At 39.7% G+C, this 17,425-nt stretch overlaps 1 protein-coding gene across 2 annotated transcripts in view; it reads left to right on the top strand.

Moving 5' to 3' along the window:
- Positions 1 to 17,425, top strand: part of LOC311041470 (myelin basic protein-like) — a gene marked incomplete at its 3' end in the record, with an annotated part of 83,061 nt that overhangs the window by 36,593 nt on the left and 29,043 nt on the right. For both annotated transcript variants that reach the window (XM_084051850.1, XM_084051851.1), the window contains one exon: positions 9,838 to 9,940. In XM_084051850.1, the coding sequence (XP_083907976.1) occupies positions 9,838 to 9,940 (103 nt within the window). The remainder of the gene's footprint in view (positions 1 to 9,837; positions 9,941 to 17,425) is intronic.

Below are 17,425 nucleotides of genomic sequence, written 5' to 3'. Positions count from 1 at the left end.
AAATATATTGACAATTTCGTCAACAAATAAAAACTAGACTGAAATGTTAGTTTTAATTAGGGAGGGACAAGTGGAGAAGAGATCCATTGGAACAAAAAGACAAGCATGCAACCAAGTGTAATATCAGCCATTACGACACAATCAATTCCCGCCAAAATACATTTTAGTCGACTAAATCAACTGTAGATTTAGTTGACTAAAATCTTATGATATTTAGACAACTAAAACTAGACTAAAAGTAAAACATTTCAGATTACTAAAATATGACTAAAACCAAATGGAATTTAATATAAAAGACTATGACTAAAACTAAATCAAAATGTGGTGTCAAAATCAACACTGCTCTACTCTACATTTCAGTGCATATAGTGACACTGAAATGCTGCAACCATATGGGAGAGGCCTGGCCTGACAGCCCACGATTATTATAAAGGAGGGAGGGAACTCAGAGAAGGTATTGGTAGGCAGCCACTGTGTCTGAAAAACAATAATATTTTCAGATACACTGGCTGCCTACCAATACCGTTTATTTATTCTTCATGCTCTGGGCGCTTGTCAGTGCTGCAAACACTGGCATTCTGCATTTGTAATTGATGTCTGTATATGAGAATATTGATTTAATTTTATTTGTGTTAAAATGGTGGTTTGTGGTATGTTTTGGTATATTGATTTTTTCTTTTTCTTTTTGCACATTTCATAAATGGGTCTAATCTTTCATAACAACCTTTTAGTATGAAGTAAAAGTTGGACTAACCTTTACAACTGTAAGCCAGCTCCAAAAGTGCAGTAACTCTAAAATAACTGGTATGTAGTTCATTTTCATTTTCTTTTTTTTCTCGTACTCAGCAAAAAATATCAGTTCCAATCCCCTTTAGGACTGGGCTCTAGGGGGCTGCTGACTCCTGCAACAAGACATTTATTTCAGGAATATTACTGTATGTCTTATCTCATCTCAGTAGGATTATTGTGTTTCTGTCCGCTCAACAACAGGGGAAAAAAAGAAATGATGATGAACATTGATAAAATGTTCATCATCAAAAAGATTCAATATCAATATTTCCCCTAGTTATCCATAGAATTAAACTATAATGAGCTCATTCATTTGGTTTTGGATGGACTGAAAGTCACCAACATTTCAGTAATTAAATATGTCAGAGTTATATCAGGAAACATCAGGAACAGAATACCATTTGATTTATGTCCCAATAGCCTTGTGCAAAACTACAGCCCCGGGTTTACCTAAGGTGGTGACCTACCTACAGTATGTCCGATTACGGTTCAGTTTCCCATAGCTTAAACTGGAAACACATAATGACATATGACCAAATGACAAGGCATTCAGATTTTTGGTCACATGTGCAACCAAAATGGTGTCACTCTGTAGCCCTGCATTTCACAGGCAAGTATCTGCCTGGCATTACATTAACCTGATTCATATAACATTTAGAGTAACCAATAATTCCCCCGGCCCCCTTTCCCCCCCCCAATTTAGTCATCATGCCAATTAATCCCCACACTTTTCTGTGTTTTGCCACCACTGTTGTACCTTAATACTGGCTCACCAACACTGTCAAAATGAATCAAAATGTGTTGCGATACGACATGACACACTGAGCTTGTAGATTAGCTACTTTCTCTATTGTTCACTATTATTGCTATTTTCTGTAGCCCGTAATCACAAGAAAAAAAGGGGAAATATTGTTTTTAGGTCAAAATCGACTTTTTAAATAATCGATTCAATCTATTAGTTTGGTTAACTGTGTTAACACACAGAAAACTGTTCAGTTCATGCTCCATTATTCTCTCCCTGCAGGCAAACAAGATGGGAAGTTCAGGAACACTAGTTCCTTTGAAGCATTTCAAATCGACTTAAGGTTTTCAAAAGAGAAGGTGTTGAAATCATATTGCACTCCTTTCCCCTGTCACTACAAGAGCTTAGAAAACATTCATACAGAATGAGCTCCATTCAGCTTTAATACTTAACCCATTAAGACCTGAGGCGATTCTTAAATTTCTTTTCTAAAAACAGTTTTTGGGGGAAAAAAATAGCAGATCTACAAGCGTATGCACTTGTATATCTGCTATTTTTGAATAGCCAAATAAATCTAAAGTGACACAGATGCGTTCCAGGTCTTAATGGGTTATTAACTCTTTTAGAAAGGGATAGAAAGAATGAGAGACTATGTGAGAAGGAAATCGACTGGCATATATATATTTCTTTCAATTTTTCTATTCAAACCGCACATTGAAACCCACTTCAACTTCCAATGGCAATTGAATGCACTCGCCCGCGGTGACCGGCCTCTTTTTTTCCTCCTCACTCCAAATGAATGATGGTTGTGTAATTCTCAGAGTGTCGCTCATAACACGTCACGCCGAGAGCTGAGATTGAGAACACTCACACTCTATAACTTACCATGGAAATTGCATGCACTTGCCCGCTGTGTTGGCTTAGTGATATTATTCTACTTGATTTGGCTTCAGACTCCCCACCTGCCCTGCTCTTACCAAGGAGAGTGTGACGTCCCGTTCCTCTGCAGGAGTGGTGGAAAAAGTACTCAAATTCTTTTCCTAAGTAAAAGTACCAATATTGCAATATATAAATACTCTGTTACAAGTAAAAATCCAGAATTCAAAATTTACTTCAGTACAAGTATAAAATTATTGGCATCAAAATGTACTTAAAGTGCCAAAAGTAAAAGTACTAACGTTTTTGAAAATAGCACATCTACAAGCTCACAACGCGTCGCGATGCGACGCGTTGTGAGCTTGTAGATCGGCTATTTTCAAATAGGTATAAAATAGGACTAAAGTGGTTAATGTATGTTTCATAATATCATAATTTATATCTGAAAAGTAAGTCTAACCTTATTCAATTCTTACCGTGTACTATCTATTGAAAAATGTATGAATGTATTAAAATTCATTATCTCTGTGGCCTTAATGTCATCGTTTTATGACGTCCTGACATTTGCCTTTTGTGCCCTCAGAAAATGTACAACACCAAAGGTCAGTCTGACAACTCTTGGATTGAATAAATACATTTATTGAGCATAAATATATAGAGCATAAATATTTAAGCATATTTGGCGTCAGGGCTTCGTCTCGTTTCATTCATTCCCTGTAAGCATTATAAATGATTAGCAAACTAACACATTTTACAGGGAATGGCTTGAAATACACCCCCATAAGGGAATCATAGAAACAGAGCCCACAGGTGAACTAGCTCTGCAGGCTTCGCATCATAAATTCCAGGCCGTGTCATGATTATTATAATTTTTCTTCCCAAAATCATCCTGCTGGCCAGATTTGACCACATCCACGGGGCGCATTTGGTCAACAGGCTGCCATTTTGACATGACCTATTTTAGACCATGGTAATTTACAATCATAAATATACATATCCCTGTGTTCCCGTCATCCCGTCAAACTGAAAAACCATCTGGTGTGTGGGTGGGCTGGTCTGTGCTTGGGCACATGTTGTTGTTGTTGTTGTTGTTGTGCTATGATAAATCTGTGCGTACGATAAATCTGTTCCAGCACATAATCTATGTGATTCAAAGTGTGATACTGTTTATGTGAGCGGGAACTTTGAATTACGACCCGGACGGTGGATCGTAAATCTCTCCTCCCAAACTCTTTATGAGTGTGCACTCACTTTCTTTCTTTCACACACGCACGCACACGCACAAGTACACACACACGCACACACACACACACACACACACACACACACACACACACACACACACACACACACACACACACACACACACACACACACACACACACGCACACACGCACACACTTCTTTAAGGACTCCTGGAAAAGCTAGGGTCGATACTTCTGTTTAAATCAAACCCTTTACCCCCCTCCCTTGATTACAAGTCAATACTGTCTACCAAACAACATTGTGGATGGTTCACCCAAAAACATCCCACAAGTACGGGGTAGTCAGTCAGGGGCAGCCAGGCCTAACAGCACAACATCAGTGTCCAGCAGTGACCTCCTGACCCTTGTAAACTTTGAAACTCCACTCCATTAACCTCATTCAGACCGGGTAGATAGAAAATACGATTTTTTTGGGGGGGGGGGGGGGACTACTCCTTTAAGGAGGAAGAGACATACAGTATGGGCCCTATTTTCGCCGGTGCCTTACCCATTATCCCTAAACATGTTTTAGAAATGTTTTAAAAACATTTTCAAATAGTTCAACTAGCCGATCTACATCGACACGCTGTGGGCTTGTAGATTGGCTATTTGAACTATTTGAAAATGTTTTTAAACCCTTTAAGACCTGGAACGCATCTGTGTCACTTTTTGATTTGAGCTAAAAAAAACATTATTTTACACTTTGGCTATTCAAAAATAGCAGATATACAAGCTCATAGCGCGGCACCGAGTGCCGCGATATGAGCTTGTAGATCTGCTATTTTTTTTAAATCGTGACAACTTGTGCAAACCTTTGAATATATATATATTTTTAAAGCGAACATTTGCAAGTCAAATCTTTTCTTCTGGGGGTCCCTGGAACAACATATTTTGAGATGGGGGTCCGCGGCCAAATCCATATCATTTTGGGGGTCCTTGACGTGAAAAAGTTTGAGTACCACTGATATAGAAACATACGTTTTTCAGAATACTTTTGGGATTCAGAAGACATTTGTAGAATCGACCATTCATACATTTGGTACGTGGTCCGTAGAAGTGGACTGCTGCTCATGTCTCAAGCTAATCACGAGGGTCCACTAGACTAATAGCACACAGCTTTTCTCTTCTAATGAAAGGGAAAGGACAAAGAGCAGAGAGGCATTAATGAATGGTCTTATCAACATTTTGGCTAATTGGATTTTCCAAATGTTTGAATTGGATATGACTGAAATGAATTGCTATGCCTTTACAAGCTTCACGGTTTCAGTGTTTCTTGGGTATGTGTATCTTCTATCTTGTGTATGGGTACATAAGCGTTAAATTATTTTGTTCTGGGTTAGCATCAGTGGTGGAAAAAGTACTCCAATGTTTTACTTAAGTAGAAGTAGCAATACCACATTATAAAAATACTCTGTTACAAGTAAAAGGCCTGTGTTCAGTTCAAAATGTTACTTGAGTAAAAGTACAAAAGTATTGGCATCAAAATGTACTTAAAGTACAGTACCAAAAGTGAAAGTACTAAAATGTTTGAAAATAGCAGATCGACAAGTTGCAGATCGACAAGCTCACAACGCGTCGCGATGCGACGCTTTGTGAGCTTGTCGATCTGCTATTTTCAAATAGTCTATGTATGAAATAGGGCTGAAGTGGTTAATGTATGTTTTATAATGAAATAATGTATATCTGCAAAGTAACTAGTAACTAAAGTTTTCAAATAATTGTAGTGGAGTAAAAGTACAATATGTGCCTCTGAGATGTAGTGGAGTATAAGTAAAAGTATTGGAAATTGGAAATACTCAAGTAAAGTACAAATACCTCAAAATCTTATCTGCGGTGTCGCGGTGCGGACACCGCAGCTATGGCTGCCTACAGGCAGCGTGTCAGTGGATTGGTCTATACTCCTAGGTTAGGAGGTTAGCCCTTTTAGATCACATAAGTTAATGCTCTGCATAATATTAGTTAATATTATGCATGATATTTGTCCTGCAGATTGCAAGAAATTGCGGTCTTGATTGGTTGACCCTGCGGTGAAGATAATTTAAAATTGGTGGTAAAAGTTCAGTCAGGCGGACAGACAGGCCGCATGCCGAGATTGAAATCATCCAATACGACCTTTGCACAATCTGAAAGCATTGAAGAGAGAATACCAGAATTCACAGAACTGTCCTTAAGATACTTTTATATATAGGTTGGCATGGTGCAATCTGAAAGCAGCCTATGCTATATCAGATTGCGTATATTAGTGGTTCTCAAACTTTTTCACGTCAAGGACCCCCAAAATGATATGTATATGGCCGTGGACCCCTATCTCAAGGACCCCTGGAGTTCCCCGGACCCCACTTTGAGAACCAATGGTGTATAGTGCTGGCAGCTTCTTTACCCTTGCAGCTTCTTTGCTTCTTCGCCTTTGTCTCGATGGACCGACATTTGACTTCAATCTTCTGTGCCGTTTCCTGACGGTGCCGTGGTTGAGCATAAAGCGAATCATATTACTTTATGGTCCCAGCCTCCCAGCACCGGCAGTGCCTTAGAAATAATATGCCCTTTCCCATATTCCCATTGCACCAGCTGCAAAGGTGGTATTGACCGATTTTAACCCTTCAAGACCGGGATCGCATCTGTGTCATTTTAGATATCTTTGGCTATTCAAAAATAGCAGATATACAAGCTCATAGCGCGGCACCGAGTGCCCTGCTATGAGCTCGTAGATCTGCTATTTTTTTAAACAATCGTGAAAATGTGTGCATGAAAAAAGTTTGAGAACCACTGATAGTATAGCAACACAAGCTGTTTTATAGATCTGCTATTTTTGAATAGCCAAAGAAATCTAAAAATGACACACAGATGCGTTCCCGGTCTCAATGGGTTAATCGCTGCAGTCTGGCTGAACTTTTACCATTGTCCTATCAGCCTGGACCGGGCATATTGATAGAGGACAATGGTAAAAGTTCAGCCAGACGGTATACGATCGCAGAGATTGAAATCACCCAATATCACCTTTGCCACGTCGGACATTTTATATATATAAGTTGGCATTGGTTCAATCTGAAAGCAGCCTGTGCTGTCAGACTGTGTATAGAGCTAGCAGCTTCTTTGACTTCAACTGATGGTGAAACAAAGACAAAGAACAGACTGATCTGTATGTATTTGCGGGGCACGTAGGTGGCAGGGTCTTAAATTGGATGCTAAAAGATCTATGTATTTTGTGAGGATTCGGTATTTGACCGTAATGTTCCAGTACCTACAGAAGCATTTATGAACACACACACACACACACACACACACACACACACACACACACACACACACACACACACACACACACACACACACACACACACACACACACACACACACACACACACACACACACACACACACACTCCCTTTGCTCTTACCGGAGTTAGAATTGTGATCCAACCTCAGCATGTGCAAGTAAAAGTCCGGAATTCAAAATGTGCTTGAGTAAAAGTACAACAAAAGTTCGTTTTCAAATGTTTAAAAAAAACTTTTGAAAATATGTATATAATGTATATAAGGCTGAAGTGGTTAATGTATGTTTTGTAATAATAAATAAATACAAATCTACAAAATAACTAGTAATATAACTAACGTTTTCAAATAATTGTAGTGGAGTGAAAGTACAATATTTGCCTCTGAGATGTAGTGGAGTAGAAGTAAAAGTATTGAAAATGGGAAATACTCCAATAAAGTAAAAAAATCCTCAAAATTGTACTTAAGTACAGTACTTGAGTAAATGTACTTAGTTACTTTACACCACTGGATACTGCACACAGCCTCGAAGTCCATCAGAACGGTTCAATATATTCTGGACATTACCGAGCATGATGGATGAAAGTGCCAGCACTCAATTTCTCGCCACGTTTTCTTTTTGTTTTGATTAATCCATTTAGACCGGGGAAGCAGCTGTGTCATTTTAAGATTTCTTTGGCTATTCAAAAATAGCAGATCTACAAGCTCATAGCGCGGCACAGAGTGAGCTTGTATATCTGCTATTTTTGAAAAATCGTGAACATTTGTGCAAATCTTTGAGTATACATATTTTTTTAAAGCGAACATTTGTAACTAAACTCTTCCCATCTGGGGATCTCTGGAACAACATATTTTGAGATTATTATTTTTTTAAATATTTTTTATATTTTGAAATATTTTTTATGTTAAAAAAAACATTTTTAGAATTGGCCTCTTCGGTCTTAATGGGTTAATGTGTCAGTTTTACAGCACGCAGGTAGCATCAGTGATGTAAATCCATCCTGAAGGACAGGGGTACTTTATAGGCCTGAGGCTGATAAATGTATGGCGGGTGTTGGTGATCCCAAACCGCGGCTCATGCAGTAGTAGAAAGCTCAGTGGCCTGCACTGTGTTAGTCCATCAAAGAGGTCATTAGGCTCTATGCACAGCAGCCATATTGTGAAGAAATTCACAGGTGTTGCCAATGATACTGATGAAGGCTCTGTTCCAGAGTCAGGGTGCTGATGTCGTGCACGTCGGCTCACTGGAAACACAGCTACACCAGAGGGTCTCAAAGTGTGGTTCAGGGACCCTCATGGTTCATTGAGGGGGTTCCAAATGGCCTCTTATGGGTGTGTAACTCTGAGAGTGTACAAATGGAACCAAATCCATTTGGTTCCATTTGTACACTCTCAGAGTTATGGTGGTCGTGGAAATTAAAAAGTCTTGAGGCCTGGCTCACACAGTTAAAACAATTGTTTAGTCACTGCCTTATGCCTTACGTGAAGCATAAGGCCGTTTCAATTAATTTCCTATGGAAGTCGTCACATGGTTTGATAAAACTGACTTGCCTTAGGGGAGGGGGGGTAGAGCGATAGAGCCGTGAGGCAAGTGAGTTTTATCAAACCATGTGACTTGAAATGGCCTTATGCCTCATGTAAGGCATAAGGCAGCCATAATACGAGTGTTTTAACTGTGTGAGCCAGGCCTGAGAACCACTGTGCTACTCTAAATGGAACAGAGCCTTCATTAGTATCATTGGTAACACCTGTGAAGGAAGTGATACTATGGCTGCCGTGCATAGAGCCTATTAAAACCTGAAGGAGAGCTGGTGCTATTGCCCTTGTCTTGTACAGTACCATTTAACCCCATGTAGTTAGTTGACCGGGATCCCGCAGGGATCTGTACTTGGTTCCCTCCTGTTTTCCCCTCTAGTCTACACTGAATCTCTTCGTCAAAAGTCGCTCATCCACAAGCTGGGCTCGTAGATAGGTTACTTTTGGCGAATGTTCGTGTGTGTGTGTGTGTGTGTGGTTGAGAGTCAATCCTGATACATCCTGATAACCCTGATAATCGCGTTTTTACGCCAAGGCGTTTTTATAATGTGCATTTCACTGCCTGCCTTGCTGTGTTTTTACGTGTTTTATTGATGCTATTTGTTCACGTTTATTTTATTGTTGTTACTGTCTTTACTTTACTGTTTTAATTCCTTGGTGTTATCATGTTACTTTTATCTAACTCTGTTCTGAAAAGTGCTTTATAAATAAACTATTATTATTACATTGTGAATTGATTCTTTGAAGAAACAAAAACCCTCTAAACTTTTTTGAAAGAGTGATAATGGTTACACCAAGCACTCTAATTATAATTATATTGTTACAATGTACCAGTTGTGGTGTGGACTCTGCCATATCACTTGAGTTAGAAAGATTCTTATCGCTGTCGGATGAACCGGATGTGAACCTTGTATGTCCAAATTTCTCCAAAACAGTTACTTTTTCAGGAAATGGAAAAAAAGGACCAGTGTTCCAATGGATCCAATGTGGTTATTATTTAGTCACAAGCTCTTGTTAATACTTTTCATTGGTTCAATATTTATAAAACCCACAGACACATTTAACAACTTTCACTTTCACTTAAAAACAGCTTGTATATCGGCTATTTTTGTTACTTTTGTGTGACACTGTCGTATGAGGAAGCAGGGCATTCATTTACAGAACAAATAGTTCAAATATTATATGAGGTTTCTGCCCGACACCAACGATATTTACTTTATAGTTATAGTGCTTGGTGTGGACTGCCCTTTTAGAACCCCCACTCTCTCTTTCTTTGTATGTCTCTCTCTCACCATCTCTTTTGATGTCTCTGTCTTTGCTCAGTTGCCATGCCACCTCAACATCCTCCATCTGTGTGTGTGTGTTGTGTGTTTAAAGGCTCCGTCACCAGAACCCGAGGTGATCCAGGAGGAACCTGAGTTGAACCAGGAACCTGCAGTGGCAGCAGCAGCGGAACCTGAAGCTCAAGACGAAGTCTTCGGTAAGAAACCCCAGAGGGGTTACGGTCGTGAACAACACACTTTTTATTGTGTACTTTATTGTGTTAAAGTGTTTACTTCTCAGGAATTGTATATGTACATTAAATGAAAAAAAGAATGGTAGAGCTGGTTTGAAAAAATCCCAGGACATATACATGTAGCTCATTGGAAATCACCACATGGCCTTTGTAGTACAGCAACTCGACAGATGAGGGCAGAATTTATTGAACAAGGAAAAGACGGGAGTACACTGTCTCCCAATGTCTCAGAGCACATTAGTTTGTTAAACCAGATAAAACCAGAGAGATTGGGCCTAATAACAAGTTGATCCCCTACAGAAATTCATGAGGTGTGTGCTTGCACATTCATGGCTCTTTTCAACTACAAGAACTAAGCGAACCATGCTGTGCCGTGCCATGTATTATTTTACAGGTTTCTGGGTTTGCTTCCCATACACTACGGCCCACATTAGGTTCTCAGAACCTATAATGTGGGCCCTGCTCAGGAGGTGGTACTACTAACCATGAGTTCCGGGAACCCAGAACTCAGAACTTGTCATTTCAACCTTTTTCGAAAATAGAGAAAACAGCCGACCTACAAGCAAACACTGTGTGAGATTGTAGATCGGCTATTTTTGCTTTTTTGAAGTGTTTTGTTTATTATTAAAAAAATTATATATCACGTATGTTCCCCTTCAGGTGGGGGGTTCTGGTTGTAATTGAAACGTAAACATAAAAGCATCGTTCTGGAAGGTTTCAGGTTATAAAAGAACCGTTTGTGAGGCAGAAAAACCTTCAGCAAGAATTCTGGAGGGGAATTCAAATCAACACCTCGTTTGTCAATTTCCTGTGATCATATTGCATGGTCTTATTATCAATCACCAGGGAACACGGTAAATTGTCTCCAGGGCCTCTTCTCACCTCTTGTCAGCTCTGATTAGAAGAGCTGAGATTGGGCGCTATAGTTCCGGCACCTCCTACGGCTAGAGTAAATGAATGTCTGGATTTTGACCCCTGGAACAAAGCAACTGGAGCCCTGTGGCTCACATTAAGCTCACACGCATTAGCACTGTACTGTGCTTTGTGGGTTGCATATATACTACAGTGGCCGGGATTGTCCCGGTTTCATCATAATTAAAATAACAACACCTGCTTTGAGTGCTTACATCGAGTGCGTAGGTGTTTACAATGTTCTGTTCTGCTGAAAGGTTCAGTCGCTAGAGGTGGGCTTAGTGCTAAAATAATTGTGCCCCATCCTGATGAAAACACCGGGTGGAAATAAAAACTAAACTAAAACTAAATTGTCAGATCTAAAAGCTCACAAAGCGTCGCAACGCTACGTGTTGTGAGCTTGTAGATTGTCTATTTTTAGCTATTTTTTAAATCTGATTTAAGTGATTATGCGTGGGTCCCGGTTTTTGAACATAAGCCAACATAGGGAAGCTGTCAGAACCTTCGCTAAAACATCCGGGAAGTCTCACCTCTTCAGACTCCACCTCAGCCCGTAGCACTCGCCCTAGCCTCAACGACCTTGCAGGCTTATGCAAAGGCTGAAATGTAACTGGCATCCTATAGTGTGTATAGTTTCAATGTACAAGCTGATGATAGGTTGTTGGTTTACGTATGTATCCTCCTATAATTTGACAAACCTCTGTAGTGCGTGGTGTACCGGTAGTTGTGAGGCCAAAATTGGTTCTGCCCAGTTTCCCCTCAGTGGCTGGAGCAATTGATCTGAATTTGCACACAGCCATTGACCCTTACCATGTGCACCTAACAGCGAAGCCTGTTTTCCGATTACACAAAATCTCAGCTGTTTATTAGCGTTTTTGTGTTCGCTGGCTCCCGGGTTGCCAGATCATGTGCGCATATCCCCCCACGGGTATGGTCTAGTAAGTTATTATTAGATTATTGGTTTACGTATGTATTACTTTATTATTAGATTACTATTTCTATGCATTTGATGTATTATCTTGTGTTGTCCTTGCTTACTGTAAGTCTGCCAAATGCCTAAATTGTAATTGTAATTGTCACCCTAATCTATACATAATTTATGGGCCCAGACCACAGAGACACACGCACACACCTGCTCCTGGAGACCAACCGTTTCTACCTGTACTCTAACTTTATTTCTAGCTTATATATATACATTTTTTCTTACTTTTATTTATTTTTACTTCATTACATCCAGTATTATAAGGTTTTCATTGTTATCACACTGTGATATTGTAACATGTCATGTCCCACGCACCGACATTTCAAACTGCTTTGTACCTGTATGAGTCAAGGGCCAAGTAAACACTTCTTGATTCTTGATTGATTCTCTTGAGGTTAGACAGCGGGGGAGCTAGACCGTTGTTAATCCATAACCCTTTAAGACCTAAAAATGTCTTCTCTCTCCTTACAGTATTCTGAAAAGACATATGTTGCTGTATCAGTGGTGCCCAAACTTTTTCATGTCAAGGACCCCCAAAATGATATGTATTTGGCCACGGACACCCATCTAAAGATATTTTGTTCCAGGGACCACCCAGAAGCAAAGATTTTAGTTAAAAATGTTTGTTTAAAAAAATATATATATATATTCAAAGATTTGCAGAAAATGTTGAAGATTTTTCAACGCATTTTTCAATGTTCAAGATTGCCAAAGTATAAAATAGTGATTAAAGTGGTTAAACTCTAAAATGACACAGATGCTTTTCCGGTTTTAACGGCTTAATAAAAAGGATAAGACTCTCTAGGCGTTTACCACCGTCTGACGCGGAGGAGCAGTGCCGCCCGCGTAGCCTCAAGAGACATGAAGGGGCATGAAAAACTGATGTTCCTCTGTTACTGTGAGAGCCAGATCGATGGAGACCTGCCTCTCTCGTCTCTCTCTGTACTCCGGGGGCCGTCTGTGGTTGTTTGCAGGGTGACTGGAGGTGAGATGAGAGTGAGGGCAGGGTTTATCCATGTGTTATTATGAGGCAGATGAGGTCAAGAGATGCATGGGAGAGTGTGTGGGACTCGCCGGAATTATTTTGTGTAGTGTGTGTGTGTGTGTGTGTGTGTGTGTGTGTGTGTGTGTGTGTGTGTGTGTGTGCGCGCATCAGGCTGTATGTATACATAGATGATCACTTTCCCTTTCGTCATTACCTGAGGTTATCTAACCCGAGGGCCGGAGGTGGCTTACACAACAATGAATGTCAGATGATAATTTGATTATCACATACCCATGACCTTATTTAATGAGAAAAATAATGACAAAATGGCTTTTGATCCATTACGTTTACAATTAATGACTGAGTTGAGTACGAATGAACCAGTGAAGTTGCTTTAAAGTACTGCGACTGCTCAGTAATGTTCCCTTCACTTTAAATGTAACTTATAAACAAAAACGTATTTGGAAAAATGTTGATGTTTTAAATGGTATACAAATCTGGACTTTCTGAGCAGAAGAGAACCTGTGACTGTGATTGGGTTGCAGTCTTAACCAAACTTTTCTGGAGAGCCAAAAATGTGTGGAGAGTAGAAGTAAACAAACTCACCCAAACTATGTTATATCATAAAATATGGGGATGAATTAGACTTAAAGAGTGTATTTGTTACAGTATATCCTCCACCTCCTGCTGCCCACAGGCTGAACTGATATTTCAAGGCAAAAGCCAAAACATTTTTGATTTGTTTTTGCCAACAGGTGACAGTATATCTTTCAAACAAGGATGTACAGTTATCTAAACAGCACAAGAGACCACACTGCATATCAGTCCTGGTAACTGCCTAGACCTTTGAAGTGCCAGAGCTCAAACTTTATAGTTAAATTACAGGTCTTCTGGCTGCTGAAGATAAGTGCATCCTGGGACCAAGGTAAAAGTTATGTTACCATGAGGATTTCACCACTGCCCTCAATTCTCAAGGTGATCTGTGTGTGGTGCTTGTTCAGGTGAGCGCTTTAAAGATAGAATGGAATTAATTAGATTTAAATGTAGATTGATTACTCTGATAAAGGAAAGGGAACAAAAGCGTACAGGTGACCTTTGTTTTGACTTTTTCTGAGTGATACTTTGGCTGAATAAATGGTTGTTAGAAGTTGCGATTGATATCAGAAGTCTGCTACTTGTATTATTGGATGGTTTTAATGTTTTGAAGGAAAAACCAGCTGCTTCATAGCTAGCGCTCAAGGAATAAGGTGCGCCTATGTAGATTCTACATCAATGTTGTTCCCACGTTTAATATTTAACTATGTCTTTGCTCAGTGAACACAACTTTCTGATAGTGTGCAAAAATACCCCACCCTTATCAGCTTGTAATTCAGAGAAAGGAACATTGCCGCTTGGGTTACATTCAAAGCATCCTGTGAGCAGTGTGATGTAATCACCCCACCTGAAATGATTTGGCGCCATCAGTTGAGTTGAAGAAGCAATGGGCCAAAACTAAATACGAGGAATTTCCACCAAATCCGCATAGTCCGAGCGTTTTATGACGCGCAAGTTAGTGGTGCTTTAGAGAGAGGCTTGTGTTTTGTTTGAGCTGTCGTCAGCAGCCGTCGGGAATCAAGCCCCCGGTCTGTCTGTCCAGCATCTGGGCAATGTCTCCTCCACGCTGCACTTCCTGTTTGCACCGCTTTAACAATGAAGGGCAAACACTGCCATCAGCTGTGCAGTCTGTTAAAAGCCCATTACGGTTCCATTACCTGGCCCTGCCTGCTTGCAGGCCCACCACTCAGCACTAAAAGATCCCTTCTATCTGTCTGTCTGTCTGTCTGTCTGTCTCTGCTCAGCACTAAAAGATCCCTTCTATCTGTCTGTCTGTCTGTCTGTCTGTCTGTCTGTCTGTCTGTCTGTCTGTCTGTCTGTCTGCCTGCCTGCCTCTGCTCAGCCTGACTCTTTTTGTCTGGGTCACTATATCTCTGTAACTACGGGGAGCTCAGAGGAGAAATAGGTGAACACGGTAGACCAAGATAAGACAAGAAACAGTGAGAGATTGCAGTTGTGGTAACCAGCGGTGGACAAGTGCATTTACTTGAGTACTGTACTTCGATCAGAGCATTTTTTCAGTAATGTAGCCTTTTTCAAAAAGTAGCCTATTTTCGCTATTTTCGCTATTATTGATATATATATTTTTTTTATTCGGGAAAATGTTTGAGTTTTGGAGGGAAATGTCTCAATTTCAATACAACAGAGTATTTCTACATTGCAGTATTGATACTTTTACTTAAAGTTCAGATTTTTTGAATATTTTCTGTAGGAAATACTTACCATGAATGTAGTGGTTGCAAAGGTATTAATTGATTGCCCGAGTCCCGTGGTCAGAGTTATGGTCCGTTTCTGATAAATATGAAGTAGTTCCGGTAGATTAGTAGATTTGGTGGGGGCCGCTCATTAAAAATAGGTTAACAATACAAATGACGCTAGTTTTTTTAATTTATTTATGACTCGGGCAATCAATTAATACCTTTGCAACCACTACATTAATGGTAAGTATTTCCTACAGAAAATACTCAAAAAATCTGAACTAACCCTTTAAGTAAAAAAAGTAACTGTCTATGAGTACTTGTACAGAACACAGGTGAAAGGATCAAAGGGCTTTGTCCTCTACTTGTTTCTCTGTGAGAGGTGAAGAAGAGCTCTCAGTATTTATTGTGTTTGTCTCTGTCTAACACTGACCACTGAATGGTGATTTAGGGAGATGATGAGTCATATGGGATACCAAGGCTAAAGAGTCAATATTTCCTCCTGCAAATGACCCCTGTTATGTACAGTAAGACAATGTATGTTAGACTCAGTGGTGTAAAGTAACTAAGTACATTTACTCAAGTTCTGTACTTAAGTACAATTCTAAGGTACTTTTACTTTACCAGAGTATTTATAATTGTCTATACTTTTACTTCTACTCCACTACATCTCAGAGGCAAATATTGTACTTTTACTCCACTACAATTATTTGAAAACTTTAGTCACTAGTTACTTTGCAGATATACATTGTTACATTATAAAACATACATTAACCACTTTAGCCCTATCTTATACCTAGGCTATTTGAAAATGGCAGATCTACAAGCTCACAACGCGTTGCATCGCGACGCGTTGTGAGCTTGTAGATCTGCTATTTTCAAACATTTTAGTACTTTTACTTTTGGTACTTTATGTATATTTTGATGCCATTACTTCTGTGCTTTTACTCAAGTAACATTTTGAACAAAGGCTGTTTACTTGTAACAGAGTATTTACGGGGCCAGGCTTCCGTTTCTTCTTCTGCCACTTTTCGCAGTTCTGGCTGAACCGTGCAAACGCTTTTTACGAAACTCGGCCATATGATAGATGGTCGTGAAAAACTATCAAGAAATAAATCTCACAATCTTTTGTCAAAAGGTGGCGCTATAGCACTCAGTTGAAAATGCCAACTTTGAACAGGTACAACTCATGCCCTGTTTGACCTACAGCCATAAAACTTCTATACACACATGCGTCTCCTCATGATGAACAACTTTCACACTCTGACTTTTGACCTCTGACCTTTAGATCTCCCACCATTTTGAATTACATGAAAAGCTGTTAAAATCTATCTCCTCCTGGGATTTTTGAGCAATCTGCACAAAACTTTTTACACATGAACTTTGGACCTATGCCAACCAAACGGTGCAAGCGGATTTTGAAAAAATGAAGCTTTAATGAGCCAATGAATATTGCAGTTTTATGACAATTATTCATCTGCCCCTAACACATACATGCAGACTCACATTTCTTTGAGAATTTGCAGTAATGTACAGGGTCATTCCAAATATCACTGAAACCAATCTTACTCCAATTGGTCAAAGGGGGGCGCTATAGCAATTTTTTGAAAATGCAAACTTTAAATAGGCAAAAGTCATGCCTCGTTTGGCCGACAGCCATTAAACCTGCTTACACATTTGCCTTGACTCATGAGGAACACATCTATCACGTTGACCATTAAGCTCCGCTCTTAGATTGTCCACAATTTTGAGCAGTTTGAAAAACACTTAAACCCAGGATTGTTCAGCTATTTGCGTGAAATGGTATCATCTGTATGACCTCCATTTTCACTAGATCAGGTCTGTTGGTCCAATGGCTTCCCGCTTAAGTGAATGTCTCACAACATCAAGGTAGCCGGTTCAAGCCTCACTTGGAGCAGACTTCATTTAAAGTGCATTGAAAACAACAAGACTGTATCAATGAACACATGTGCAATTGATAAAGGTAACATGAAATGCTTATTTGAGAGGGTATGTTTTTGCAATGTATGACATACTTAATTCTGAAAATAGCCGATCTACAATCTCAAAACTTTTCAGATAGCAACGTGTTTCTGAGCTTGTAGATCGGCTGCTTTCACTGGTTCACTTTTATCTTCAACAGACAACCTCAGCCTGGACAAAGCTATAGCACTATAGGTAGTGTTGCAGCCTGTCAATCCGAAGGTTGAGGGTTCGATTCCTGTTAATGGCAATAGGTTGAGATGTCCAATCAATCCAATCTGCTTCTATCTCTCTTC

This window comes from Gymnoscopelus microlampas (assembly GCF_963454915.1).
Source record: "Gymnoscopelus microlampas genome assembly, chromosome: 3".
In the NCBI taxonomy this organism is placed as follows: Eukaryota; Metazoa; Chordata; class Actinopteri; order Myctophiformes; family Myctophidae; genus Gymnoscopelus; species Gymnoscopelus microlampas.
The sequence above is the reverse complement of the archived record's forward strand: the minus strand, read 5'-3'. Positions and strand labels throughout refer to the sequence as shown.